The sequence below is a fragment of the Ambystoma mexicanum genome, chromosome 8 (genome assembly GCF_040938575.1).
Source record: "Ambystoma mexicanum isolate Mex_15411 chromosome 8, UKY_AmexF1_1, whole genome shotgun sequence".
NCBI lineage: Eukaryota > Metazoa > Chordata > Amphibia > Caudata > Ambystomatidae > Ambystoma > Ambystoma mexicanum.
In genome coordinates, this window is record NC_090929.1 from 821,030,881 (window position 1) to 821,045,793 (window position 14,913).

Here is a 14,913-nt window from a genome sequence, read left to right on the forward strand (position 1 = left end):
AATCAGTAGTAGATTCAACCTAGAGAAACCGCCATGAATATGTGAGTAAAAACAATAATCCCTCTCCCCCTCGTGAGACAGCCTCCAGGGATCCACCACCCCCAATTCCCTGAGCAGAGCCCCAAAGGTCACCTCATTCCTAAAATCCAGTTCGGTAGCAGGCAGGGTTTTATCCATCAGAGGATCTGCCACTAGGTTAAAATCGCCCCCTATCAAGATCTACCCCTCTGCAAAAATGAGCACTTGGGAGAGAAAGTGCTCTAGGAACCAGTCCTGCCCAGTGTTCTGGGCATACAGAGAAACCAGAGTGAAGGGACGCTCCCACACCAAGCACTGCACACATATTAACCTCCGCTGGGGATCCCGTAAAACCCCCTCCGGACATTGGGACGTGCTCCCCAATCAATATCACCACTCATCTCTTTTTCTCACCCCGAGGCAAAGAACTGTCGCGGGAATGCTCTGGCTCGCAGCCACTTTTTGTCCTGAGCAAGCAGGTGCGTTTCTTGTAAGAATAGGAACCCTATTGATAGACATTTCCCCCAGTTTGCGCATGTCTTTTCCTCTTCATCTGAGAGTTTAACCCCTGCGCATTCTATATACCAATAACCATCAAGTCCTCTCCCCCCTGGTTGGCAGTCACCTCACCCAGGAGCCGTAGTGCCCCCACCCCGTGAGCAAGTACCCTCCATCCGCATACTTATACATAACGTTCTGAATTCCCTCCCACAGTAAACATTTCAAATGTAAACCCCCACCCACCCCTACAGTTCCCCCCAACAACTAACTGTGTTCAAACAGGAGCAATAATTGGACATCTCCTAATCCAACTGGGAAACCAATTTGGAAGGCAGCTTAACAACCTAAACACGTACCCCACCTCCCTACCCCTTCTCCTTACTGCCAATACTAGAACATGGTTTCTTATCAACCTTGGGGCTCTAGAACCCCTTCATGTTGTAGCCCACTGAGTCCCACCCTGACCGTGCATCATCATGCCAACAAACCTATAGAACTCCTCACGTCTTTCCGGCTGGAACCATCAGCTTTTTTGCTTTATGCGATGTGACAGGACCCGAGCCTGGGTCCGCCTCCACCTCCTCATGTGCACCCTCATTCATCATCAAACCCTCAGCCTCTTTGATCGACGGAATGATTCACCACCTGTCCTGGTAGGCCGAAGTGTAGCGTGGTGGGGAACCCCCATCTGTAAGGCACTTCCTTACTACTTAGCCATTCGATCACTGGACAGAGAGCTATTCCTTTTGCCAAAGTTGTCAAGGTTAGATCCTGAAACAGTGAGATCGATATGCTGCGGACGTGAATGCTTGCCAAGGACAGGCCACTGCTTTTTCACTTGAAAGAAGTGGACCCTTGTAAGGACATCTGGAGGCCTATTCGGTGCCCGGGAACTCCTGAACCTGGTACGATGAATCCTGTCAACTTCGATGGTCGAGCCATCCGGCAACTTCATCAGGGATCGAAAGAGGTCCGTCATAAAGCTTGGAAGCGCATTGTCTTTTATCCCCTTGGAGATGCTCCGGATCAAGATGTGATTCCTGTGGGAGCGGTTCTCCCCATCCTCCTGTTTATCCTCCAGGGCCTCACAGCGCGCCTCCAATCTATTGGAACATTCACCCACCTCATAGGACTGCTCACACAGCGTGTCCTCCACCTCTTCTGACACCCGCTGCTCAGCCTTGGTAGCCCTCTTATCTGGCGTAAGGATTTTGCGCGATAGTGCTTTTATGAATTTTCTTGTGGATTTCTGCAAATCATTCCTAGATATCTGACTTTGTAGACACAGTGGCGAGCATGGATGGAAGTGGGTTGATACAGGTAATAAAAGGGCGCCTGACAAGGCCCTGATTTTCCCAGGTGGGTGTACACGTATAAACAACAAATGAATCAGGGTAAGAGAACAAAACACACTTTCACAATTGAATGCCTACAACGGATCAAATTAATTCTAAAATCTTTTGTCGGGGGAACAAAGTAGGAAGAAGTCAATCTTAGCCCAGTGATTTTTATCAATATTGGTTTATCAAAAGTAGAGGAAAAACCCATGGACACTTATCAATTCACTCTTCAAAACAACATATGAATTGATACAGTCCAGTCAATTTGACTGAATAAATAGTAGAAATTACATGTTTTTCTTTTCGGTAAAGATACAGTTTAGCAAATAACATGTGAACACAAATGCATATTGTAGGGAACAAATAACAGTGTTCGTGGTAGACACTAAATTGGATCTCACGAGTGAAACTCTCAGGGTAGCCAAGCAACCAGTCCATGTGGCAGACAGGTAGGTCAGCATGGGAGAGAGAGAAAGCTGAGGAGAAGAGGAAGGTTTTGAGCTGCTTCCGGAACTTCAGGTGGTCCGGCTCATGTTTGAGAGGGGCAGGAAGGCCATTCCAGAGGGAGGCACCTGTAGAGGAGAGAGATCAGAGTGTTGGAGGTAGCTGAGCGGACGGTTTAAGAAAGAAGGTATTTACAAAGAGACTGTTGGATGTAGTGCGGGCCACTGCCACAGAGAGCCTTGTGGACAATGCAAAGGGCCTTGAATTTGATCATTGCAGTCACCGGGAGCCAGTGGAGACATTTCAAGGCTGAAGAAATACGGTCCCTGGGCTTGAGGCCAAAGATAAGTCTTGCAGTCCTGTTCTGGATTAGTTGCAGAGGGCCGAGCAATAATGTATAAGCTTATCTTGACAGTTAGTTGATGCATCATTCTGGCTGGACGTAATGCAAAAAACAAGAGTATCTGTGTTTTTTGGCGTAAAATACCTTTGGAGCTATGATCGATCAGTTAATAAGTAATGAACATTGCCTACCGGAAAGGCAAAGATGGCAAGAGCCAGCTTGCAAGGTTATCTGGCTGATCCTATTGACGCCCAACCCTATTTTTTCAACTGACTCTTTACCCGAAGCTATGCAACCAGGGGCCAGATTATCAAAACGTTGCCCTTGTGCAAAATAATATATGAACACACAAGCACGCCTTGTATACGCCACAAAGAGCAGGAACAATATATCAAGCTGCACCACAAAACTTTGTAGCAAAAAATGTGTTTTGAAGTAAAGTCGGTTCATTTTTGAGTGAATTAAGAAACTCTCATGCAAGCATCTATAAAAGAAAATGCAAATTATCTATCAATTTAATTAAATATGTATTTTTCATGATTAGTCAATCTTAAATCCACAAACAAGATATATAATATATTTTTTCGACAGGTGGAAGGGGGCGCTGTTGCACAACAAGATGGCCGCCTAAGAGTGGAGCTCCTCTCCGGCGTATAATCCTTTCGAAAAATACATCCTATTACTGCATTCCCCCGAGCTACTAGACCAGCTGTACGGATCGCAGCAGTTATTCTGGACCTACCTGCAAAAACAACGGGTAAAATCAGACCCTGCACGCTCTAACTCGGACGGAGCCACGGATGAGATTCCCCAGGCCGCTCTACAGTTCCAGAGTAATTAACGCGGGGCCCGCAGCTCCTCGCAGTGCACGGGCCTCCATGTGGGCGGGGCCGGCCCTGCAGGCGGTGCGGGTGGCAGGCAGCGACTCCAGTGAACAAGGCGGCTTCAAGCACCACCATCCGGTGGACACCGAAGAGACAGCGAGGACGGGGTCCTCTCCGGTAGGGATAACGCCGCCCGTCCCCACGCATTAACAGCACTGTGTGTACTTAATCCTGGTCCGCTTCCCTGACACTAAACGTTGCCTGCGCCCCCTCACTGCCGATACGAGATGCTCCATTGCACAGCCGGCAACAACAAAACCTAGAATGCGGCGGCTCCAACCCCATTCCTCCGGGCCGGCCGCATACAAGATCATACGAGGCAATCTCGATTGCGTGCGTAGTACACGTGGCCCGCTGCTGACGGGCGCCCTGGGGCGAACGGTTGAAGCTGCCCATCCGGGCCCCTCTGCACGAAAACTTGGCATACCTCACCTGGGCTGACATACAGGGGGCCCCCGCTGTTCTGAAGGGTACCCACACAACATTCCATACAGGCACGGGCCTCACGCTCGGAAGCCGTCTGGGGCCCAGGGTTGACAGCGCCTGTGGGGCTCGATACTGCCAGGGAACAACTTACTCCATCAACCTACCTGGGAAGAGGCGGAGAAAGAAGCCCTCCCCCCCCGGCTCAATTAAACCCACCATAACCTGAAACGGCAACACCAAGAATGCACTCAGTGCAATCATTCCAGGACAAGCTGCTCTGCCTAATCAACACCCGCACAGGGGCAAAACTAACCCTTGCAAGCAGGTGCCACTGGAACTTGCTTTCCATGTACATACCCGATCCGCCCCATCGCTGCAAACTACATAACTAGAAGGCAACTCTCTCTTAAGCCCAAGTAGGGGAGGAAAAGCTCCTTCATCCCTATCAACGTGACCCTGATAATACGCGGCCACGTGGGAGGACACAGTCCATTCCTGAGAACACTGGTCGAACCGGCAAAACTTACGCCTAACGCTGGCTAGCATTAAAGGCAAGCACTCCTCAGTACATCCGACTCTGTCGCCCAAATCGACCTAGACGTCCTGTTGCAGAGTAGAGAGACAGGTGGGATATAGGATCCAGAATCCTGTAATTGTTACTCCAGAGATTATACTATTGGTGGATAAACGAGGGCGCAGTCCTGACTACTGATCTAAGTGGATCCTTACTCCAGCGGGTATCCATGCCCACTACCTCAATCGAAACAAATCAAGTGAACATCCTTACGATGCCTGGAAAGAACGTCGTTAAAAGCAGGAAGACCGTGCCGATGGATTCCTTTACAAATTCACAAACACCCTCCGAGAACCTGGACCCAACGACGGCTGCTACATCCTCGACTTCTGACGACTCCAAGTTTGATCACCTCCTCACAACTCTGCAAAATGGGTTCCTGGCCATTAATGTTAAATTATATGACATTGTCTCCACAATAGGTTCCCTCAAAGCCAGGGTAGACAAAGATAGCGCCAGAATCACAGACACTGAAAACAGAATAAGCGCAAATGAAGACTCCCCACATCAAAATACCCAGGACATCGTCCGCCTGAAAGGGGAAGTGAACAAACTCCATGATAAGTGTGATGACTTGGAGTCGAGGTCGAGAAGGAATAACATACGCATAGTCGGCCTATCAGAATCCTTTTGTAAAGGCCCGATGAAAACCCAAATTGAATCTCTCTTGAAGACCCTCCTGGGGGCTGACTCATTCTCCCCTCAATTTCTGGTCGAACGGGCACATCGCACACTTGTCCCACCGCCCAAACCTGGGGCTCCCCCCGCACGATCATTGTCAAGCTGTTGAATTACAGGGACAGAGACGCTGCTTTGAAACTAGCAAGGGAAAAGGGTCCTCTGTGACATGGAAATGCAACATACACATATACCGTGACTTCTCAGCGGGAGTGCAAACCCAAAGACGATCCTATGAATCCATCAAACGTCAGCTGCGAGCAAGACATGTGCCATACGCCTTCCTATTTCCAGCAAGGCTGCGCGTACAGCACGATGGACGGGCACACTTCTTTGAGTCTCCGGCAGCGGCACTAGCCTATGTGGAATCATCTGTTCCCCTTGCACCTGGAAGAAAAGAGCTCGATCACAATGGCATGCAACAACCAGCATAGCTAACGCACTGACCTATTGTTTGACTACAACATCTATTCTCCTTATTGTTCTTGATTGACTTCCTCAGCTACCCTTTCACTGATCACTAGCAATTGAAGTAGCAGAAAGGGTTATCACAGTTTTCTAATCATTAGAAGAAAGCCGGATGAGATGCGCTCGACTATGGAAGCGGAGTTGCAGCACTTGTCCCCCTCCACGAGTGAAGCCACTGAGTTGTAACAGGGGATCATCATCAAGTTGTGCCCGATGGTGTGAGTGGGGGTGGGAACAGGCAACTTGGGTCTGTTTTGCTGGCCAGGAATATGGTCACTCACGTTGAGAGCCCCAGTTGGGCACCTCGATAAGAAGTTAACTTATTTGTTTATTGAAAAAAATGCAATCACAGTATCACGCGCTGATCCCCCTAGTGCAACACACTCCCCTCCCAGATCCGATTGGAATACGCTGATATGGCACAGAAAACACAGGCAACTACTGGGTTAACACTTAAAATGCTCACCTGGAATATCCGGGGACTGAACAACAGGGCAAAAGCCAGCAAAGTTGGGGCATACATTAATAGACATCATCCGCACATAATAATGCTCCAGGAGATCCACGCGCTGCGGGGAATCAACAAAAGTGTTTTGAGACAGTGGGGCAACAATAGGTATTACACCGAATACTCATCACAGAACAAAGGTGTCCTCACGCTGATGCACCCCTCGTTAGGGTTTGCCCCTGAAAAAAATAAAATAGATCCGCTGGGTAGATACGTTATGGTGTGGGGCAGTGCAGCAGGCGAAAAACTAATACTTATGCTCACCTCCTTGATGAAATAGGTCCAACAACTGATGCTTGGGTGCTTTGGGGTGGAGACTTGAACACTATCCTAGATGTCTCACTAGATAGGTCTTCCAGTAGACAAAGGACCCTTACTAAATCGGCCACTGTCATACACCAAGCCCTACAGGAGTTGCTCCGACCAACGCCTGGAGAGGGACACACCCAACTGACCGACAATATACATTCTACTCATTGGTACATGACACAGAATCCAGAATAGACTACTAATTCATCTCCTCCCCATTGCAGAGCTCTTTAGTGCGCTGTGAAATACTCCCCCGCACACTCTCGGACCACTCCACGATCATACTCGATATATCATTCCACAACATAAAACGACCAGACCAACGTTGGAGAATGCCCCCAAACATCCTGAAGGACCCAAATGTCGTTGAACCTTTACACATTGAAATGGAAGAATTCTTTCAAATAAATGCTGGGTCGGTGGACAAATGGGCCATAATATGGGAAACGTTCAAAGTATGGGTGAGGGGCAATCTAATGTCTAAAACTTCTGGTTGCCTTAAGAATGTCAGATCTGAATTAGACAAAATGGAAACACACCTGAAAAAACATGAAACTAACTATAGCACAACACACAACAAACACACACTAGCCGATATCAATACATATCTCCAAAAATTCAATGACTTAGCAACCAAAGAACAACAATATATGTCCATCCCAACCAGGGCGCGTATATATGGCGCAGAAAATAGAGCAGGGAACCACCTGGCACGTATATTACAAAATGAACACAACCATGCGCCTATCATAAGCATCTTGACAGACAAGGGAGAGGCCGTCCACGCAGAAGCATATATCAATGCTGAGTTCGCTGAATACTATACTAACTTGTACGCAAACCATGATATGCGTACGCTGGAAGACATTAAGACCTACTTGAGCAAGATCGATCTCCCCAGACTTTCACCGGAGGACAATCTGGCTCTAGAGCAGGAAATAACTAGCGAAGAGATCGCTGAAGCAATTAAGTCACTGGCAGCTGGCAAAACCCAGGCACTGATGGCCTAAGCTCTGACTTGTACAAAACGTACGCTGAAATACTATCTCCTGTATTAGCTCACGTATGGGAGGAAGCCCTAAGCTCCGGTTCGCTCCCAGATACAATGACAGACGCAGTTATAACAGTCTTGCTGAAGCCTAGACGCCCTGCCCATGAACGCTGTTCGTATCGCCCTCTTTCCCTGATAAACACTGATGCAAAGATATATGCAAAAGTACTCGCTACTAGATTACTGCCCAAAATGACCACCCTAATACACCCTGATCAATGTGGTTTCATTCCAACGAGGTCCACGGCCCTGAATTTGTGTAGACTGTTTGGTATTATGGCGCATATTAAGCCGGACGCACAGGCTGTGGCTATCTCAATAGACGCCGAGAAAGCGTTTGATTCTGTCTGGTGGATATACATGTTTGAGGTTCTCAACAAATTCGGCTTCGGCCCATACTTCACACAAAGTGTCAGGTTGATATATACATCGCCCAAAGCTAGGGTCCTAACAAACCGAACCCTCGCCACCCATCTCACTTTACACAGAGGTACCAGACAGGGCTGTCCCTTCTCCCCCATCCTTTTCGCCCTCACGATTGAACCAATGGTGGCCGCAAGCAGAATGGTACAAGAACTGAGGGGCATAAAGATGGCCGGCATTTATCAATCCATCTCATTATATGCAGACAATGCACTACTGTATATACGAAGGCCAGAGAAGAACCTTGAACCTATATTGGCAGTGATAGAAGACTTTACTGCACACTCAGGCTACAAAATTAACACCACCAAGTCAGAAATATTTCCATTGACGCAGGCCACTACCTGACCCACACACACACATGGTCTGAAATGGGCCCCTGACCACATCAGATACTTGGGAATCCTGGTCTCCAGAGACAAGCCTTCACTATACATAGACAACTATGAATCCGCAATGCAGACGATCCACACCAAACTCCAAATCTGGACTAGACTTCCCATATCATTAGCTGGTCGAATCGCGGTACTCAAAATGGTAGTCCTTCCCAAGCACCTATACGTTTTCAACAACGTCCCCATATGCCCAGGAAAACCGTTCTTTGAAAATGTACTATCAATGGCGACCACCTTCATATGGAATGGGGGGGCCAATAGACTGAAATGGGAAAAAATGGTGGAACCCTATGAAATGGGTGGCTTCGCCGCACCTGAATTCGAGTTGTATTACCAAGTGGCACAGGCACAATATGCTAAATATTGGCAGAACCACACAGAAGAAACACCACATGTCCCCATTGAACGATACTCGGTCCGACCCACGGACTTAAGATCCATTATCTTTGCGAAATCTCATAAAGATGAATGCAAATTTGACCCAACATCCTGTACAATCACAGCATGGGCTGCAATCTTTAAACGACTCCACATAGAAACACCCTACGACTCACAGGCTCCGTTATGGAACTACCCGGGTATTGAACCTACCTACAACATTGCTTTACAGGACTCTTGGATGCCAAACTTTGATATTACAATGAAAGCCATGTTCCCAAATGGCAGATTTGTAACCCTGGAAGACTTTGCGGATACAGTGGGGCGAGGCCAACTTGTCACTTTACAATATCATCGTATGAAGGCAGCATTCAAGAAACGATGGCCAACATATCCAATAGAACCACCCGAACACACCTGTTATAAAGCACTTCGTTCACAAACAGGCACAGGTGTTTCCACATTATATAACCTAGTCCAAATCTATACGAAATCGTCCAACATCATAAAGGCCTCCCGGGAAGAGGACATGGGTATAACAGTAGAGGAAGGGAAATGGGCCAGATACTGTCTCCTTACAAAGAAAGTCTCTCTGAATGCCGGGCTCAGACTTATACAGTTCAAAATACTGAAAAAGCTCCACTATACACCTGTTAAAATGGCAAAGTTTCATGACTCCATAACCCCGAACTGCCCCAAATGTAACGTGCCTCGAGCAGACGCTTATCACATGTACTGGGCATGCCCCATGGTAACAGGGTTCTGGCGGGAAGTAGTGAACATTTTGGAGGATATCACACAAATTCCAGCACAACTCAACCCCCAAAAATACCTGTTTGGCGATATAAGAAAAGGTTCCCGAAAAAACTAGAAGACTGTTCAATATAGCATGTGTAGTAGCTAGGAAATGTATTCTGCAAAAATGGAAGAGTAGCCACGCACCATGTGCAGAACAATTCCTTATAGCATTGACATATGTCAACGAATGCGAAGAAACGTATATAGGGCTGGTCCCCCCACCATGCAGACCCAAAGACATTTGGACACTATTCAGATCTTACCTCGGAAATACCCCGCCAGGCTCGGAAGACTCAGACAGCAATTGAACTATATACGAAATATGTCATCCTACATGCCCAATGTGTTAAATCTATGCTATCTCTAAATCATGCATTGTTTGCATTAACAAAAATGGGAGTGGAAGGGTGCAAAATTAATGTTTTATTCTGTATATCCCTTACTAATGGGAAGTTGAAGCGATTGTGATGTGAATTGCAGACCAAAAATAAAGTTTAAAAAAAAAGAAATGTTGACGATTTTTGGCAGTAAAGTGGGGGATATACCTCCAGCCTTTTGCTGGAGGTGAATCCTCCAATTGACCGGCTAACCTTTAGCATGGCAGTGCTGTAATGTGGCAGTAACAGGTTTGCTGCTCTGTTACTTCTGTTGTAATAAGGCTGTATGTTCCAAAGTAGATGTTGGTTGATTTAAGATGAGGCTGCCATGAGCAGCTCCCAACCTGGTCTTCTGTTTCCCCATTCTTAATGAGAATATGCAAAGTTTGGATGATTTTGATAATGCCCCCTCCTGGTTCTTTTTTAGTGCTGACAGTAATCCTATTTTAGCTTGATTACATTCACTTCCAAACCATGGGCTTCCTTCCTTGTAATATTTCTTGATTATCCTGTGCAGTTTTGTAACAAAAGGACACACCTCATTGACCAAGGATATCATATGACCTCAATATAGCCCAGTGGTATTGAAAATGTTATTTGCTGAGATCCCCCTTTCCCACATGAGTACAAATATTGTTTCGGTGCCCCCCACAAGGCCGAACTGATTATATTTGATATTAATGCTTATATTTTCAATAATCCCTTTTCAAAGAGCCTTGTGCCTCCCCTGGACAGTTTATGGGTGGCAGCCCCACAGGTTGAAAACCACTGGAATAGGCTTTGCAGGGGGGCAGGATTCACCAAAATGAAACTTTATATAAGCCAAACAACCTTAGAAATTGTGGTCTATTTTAGATACAATTATACCTTTTCTGTTGCAAGATCCTACTTGTTCAACATTCTTCCCAGAGTTCAGCTGGATAATATAAGTCCTCGTAGGAATGACCATCCTTAAAACAAGTGGGCCATGGTAACTCTGTTGTTTCCACAACATGAAATGATTCTGCTAGACCGCCTACCTCCTCATGATGTGGTTTTTTTCGGCAGCCTATATGTTGGCTGAGCTGGGATATTTTCAAGTAAGTAGCACTGCAAGTACAACAACCAGTCTGCATCATATATTTAGCAATGGGTGTATGCATATGCATCTAGGAAAGGACATGCTACATTAAGTATGCCACAAACATCAGCGTCCTCTTTTAAGAATGTCTTCAAAGGTAGGGATGGGCGTCTTCTGTGCACTGAGGTACCCGCGTGATCCTAATCATAGGTTCCTTTTCCTCAGATGTTTTTTTCAAATGATACCAGTCTCTTTTCTGATTTGATACACGAAGGAGGAATATTACTAGACCTTTGGGACCAATTATAAATGTTGAATAACCAGTTGTTCACTCCCCCTGATAGATTAATATCCTATAGATAGGAATCAACAACCATAATAGTAGCATTACATTCAATGGCTACATATTAAGAGCCCCCTACTTGGGGTCCAAAAAAGCAAAACAATAGCTTGAATAACCCTGCTTATGCACTATTGCAGTAGACCAAGTATCCTGGAGGTAGATAATTTCAGCCTCTTATTAAAAAGATACATGCCAATCAAGGTCATGCATCATATCAAGAAGACTGAATGAAACCTAATTGGTAAGCCCTGTCCCTTTACCACCACCAGTGTTTCCTCTAATGTTAAATATGCATCTTCCAGCTTACCTCCGAAATGGTTTATGCCCCAATACTGTAGTAGGTTAAATGCATACCTTCTAATACAAGGCCAAGTGGCCTTAAATACCAACAGACATCCTTGTGCCTTTCCTGTCTTCTTGATCTCATACAGCTGCATTGTCAAAAGGTTTGGATGGCTGTGCTACTTATTAAAGCTTTCACAAAGTTACTGTATTCAGGGTTTTATACATTGCATTTATAGCTTTTTAATGTGTCCCTCTGGGACAATCGTTGTATTTGTTTAGGTTGAAATGATAAAACACATCTGAAAGTCCATTGTGATTTACAGTGGGTTGTAAGATGTGCCAAATGTGTCCCTAGTTCTCTGCTGCTGCTCAAGGTCTCGACTGTCTCTCACCATCATAGCATGTGATATTGTCCTGACGCATAACCTTAAGGTCACATCCTGCAGCTTCTGCATGTTACCCAAGCTTTCAGCTAGAAAAAGGGCACATTCTGAACTAAAAACCGCTGATTTTCCAAGAGAAATGTGTCTATGGGCCTCATTACACGGACGGCGGTAAGAGTTAACGGTCACCGTTAATGGTACCGGTGACCGTTAACCCTTACCGCCTTACTACGAGGTCCCTTTGCGGGTTGGAGACTTTAACGCCTGCTTTTTGCAGGCGTTAAAAACCAACCCGCAAAGGGACCAGGGAGCTAATTACGGTACCGCAATTTGCGGTGCCGTAATTAGCATGTTCCCCATTCCCATTATGCCCTATGGGTCAAAAATGGGAATGGGGAAGGGCAATGGGGGAAGGGGGAATTACCGCCCCACCAACCTTGGAATAGGGCGGTAATTCCCCTTTCCTCCAAGGCGGTGCCGGTATTTTACCGGCATGGACCAAGGTGCTAATAGCACCTTGGTCCTCCGCCGTCCATGTAATGAGGCCCTTAAGTCTTTTAACATGTCTTATATCTGGGCTAAACTCATATTTGCCCAAGGCCTTATCAGCTTCTGAAAAGTATACCAAGAAAATAATGACATGCATAACCGGTTTTGAAATGCAGAAAAAAGGGTAAAGCACAATTCTCACAAAATAAATTTACTCAGTCTTCAAACGGCTCCCCACCTGCGCTTGTAATTTCCCATTCCCTTGAGTATACATCAATAATGTCTATATTTTCATATTGAGTAGCAAAGGGACATTTATGTTTTATGGCTGTATTTTATTCGATGCTCACTGTAGATATGTCATACTAGGTGTTGATTGTGATGCCATGGCCCTAGCTTCTGTAGAACATTTTTCCATATTTCACTTTTCTGCCTTGGTTACTGGCTACTGAGCAAAAGTAAAGGAAAGAATAATGAAACCTCTTGTCTTGCCACATTGCCTGCTTAAATGCCCTAAAGACAAACTGACACTATTCCTTTGCCTTTAGCCAGTTTGGGTTCCACTCTCAGTAACTGAAGAGTGTGATAATAACACATTAATTGTTTGTAGTGCTATATAAAAGGCAAATCATAAATGTACTCTTTTAAAGCAAGGTATGCACATGTAGTTGTCTATTGCTCCATAGTAGATGTTGTTGTGCAGTTATGGGGCTAAAAAGACCACTTGGTTTTATTGGTAGCCTTGAACTAGTATGGCTTGTTATCACAGCATCATGTGTACTGGGCTACAGGCAATTACAGGAGCAAGCCCAGTGATCCAAGTAGCATAGCGCTTCAAGAGATTCACCTGTGAATTGTATCGTCATATGAAGATGGATGTCTTTTGACTGCTGAACTGAGGATCATTGTTTGTATTTGCAGAGTAATTGTGGTGAGAAGATCCGAATCCGCCGGGTGCTCATGAACTCCCCCCAAATTATTACCATTGGCTTGGTGTGGGATTCCGACCACTCTGATCTGGCAGAGGACGTCATTCACAGTCTGGGTACCTGTCTGAAGCTCGGGGATGTGAGTACATAAACTGATGTGGCAGCATACCTATTTTAGAACATGTACTTGTATTGATTTGAATAACGGATGTTAATTTTATTCAGAAATTGCTCACAATAACACACTTATAGATGGATAAGAGTGCCTCTAAAATAGCACAACGATGAGAACAAGTGGTGACCCGGTTTATGAGGGTGTAAAAAAAACAAATAAAGTGGCATATACCAGAGACAAAAACCAGAAAAAGATCTATATAAAAAACGGGTGACTTACAAGGGTAGAATTAACATAAGGGGTCCAAGTGCTGCAAACTAACAAAGGATATTATATAAATATACAATATTAGATTATTAAGTGTTTCTGGAAGGAGTGGTGAGGTCAGGTAGAGAGGATCCGGGAAGAGGGCAGCAGGGGGGTGCGGGGAGGATCCTCAATCTTTAGCAAGTAAGTGACATTTAATCCAAGCTTTGAAGAGATCCACAGTTGGGTTGGTATTGACTTTGATGGGCAGCCGGTTCCAGTGAAGTGGGGCAAGTAGGTACAATGAGTGGAAGTGAGAGTAGGCATGGGGGCATTGGACAGTGAAATTAAGTGCAGAGTAGAAAATAATTAAATTAATCTTTAATAATGCGCTTATTACAGACCCCTGTCAAAGCGTGGGACTGGGTTGCTCTGCGCTGTCTTCCGAGACAAACATGTTGCCCCTGAGCTATCCTCCCGGCAATCAAATTGGAGGAAAGAAGATGGTGAGTAAACAGAGATGCAATCAGACAGGTACTGAGTAGCAAGACCATTGATAGCTTTGTGGACTAGGAGAAGGAACTTGAAAAGGGAGCAGAATGTTCACTGTATGTAGAAGCTAGGGAGGATCTGGGTAGATTGTAGATAGTGCAGGTAGCAGAGTTGACGACTTTGTCAAGAGAGAGGAAGGAGAAGAGCGGAAGGCTAAGAAGTAGGCTTGAGCAGTAGTCCAGTTTACTCGGCACAAGGGTGGGAATCCTACATTTGTACTTTAACTGCTGGTCCTTTATAATTTTTCGTTGTTGCCAATGACGTTTGAGCGCCAAAAAGGTGGCTATCTTCAAATGGCAACTTTGGGGTCCAATCTCTTGATAATCATAATCATCTATGGATTTTGCTGTTATAATGTACAATATTTACAATTATATTTTAAATGTCATAACCCAGTAACAACTTAAACTAGTCTGACACAGTCCTCTTGGGGACCCACAGTGGGGTGTCTAAAGGGCCTGGGGCTCCCCCAAGCTAGTTGATGCAGTATTCGTAGGTGATATACAGGGATCCCCGCTGGGCCCCTGCACAAAGGCAGGTGCAGTCACAGGAACACAGCAACCACCACTATGAACAGCGGGGGCAGTCCAAACCCC

General features: G+C 45.7%; 1 protein-coding gene across 7 annotated transcripts in view; it reads left to right on the top strand.

Annotated features, from left to right (window-relative positions):
• Nucleotides 1-14,913, top strand: part of USP54 (ubiquitin specific peptidase 54) — a 2,840,272-nt gene that overhangs the window by 1,200,418 nt on the left and 1,624,941 nt on the right. For all 7 annotated transcript variants that reach the window (XM_069610693.1, XM_069610692.1, XM_069610695.1 and 4 more), the window contains exon 8: nucleotides 13,397-13,543. In XM_069610693.1, coding sequence (XP_069466794.1) covers nucleotides 13,397-13,543 — 147 coding nt within the window. The remainder of the gene's footprint in view (nucleotides 1-13,396; nucleotides 13,544-14,913) is intronic.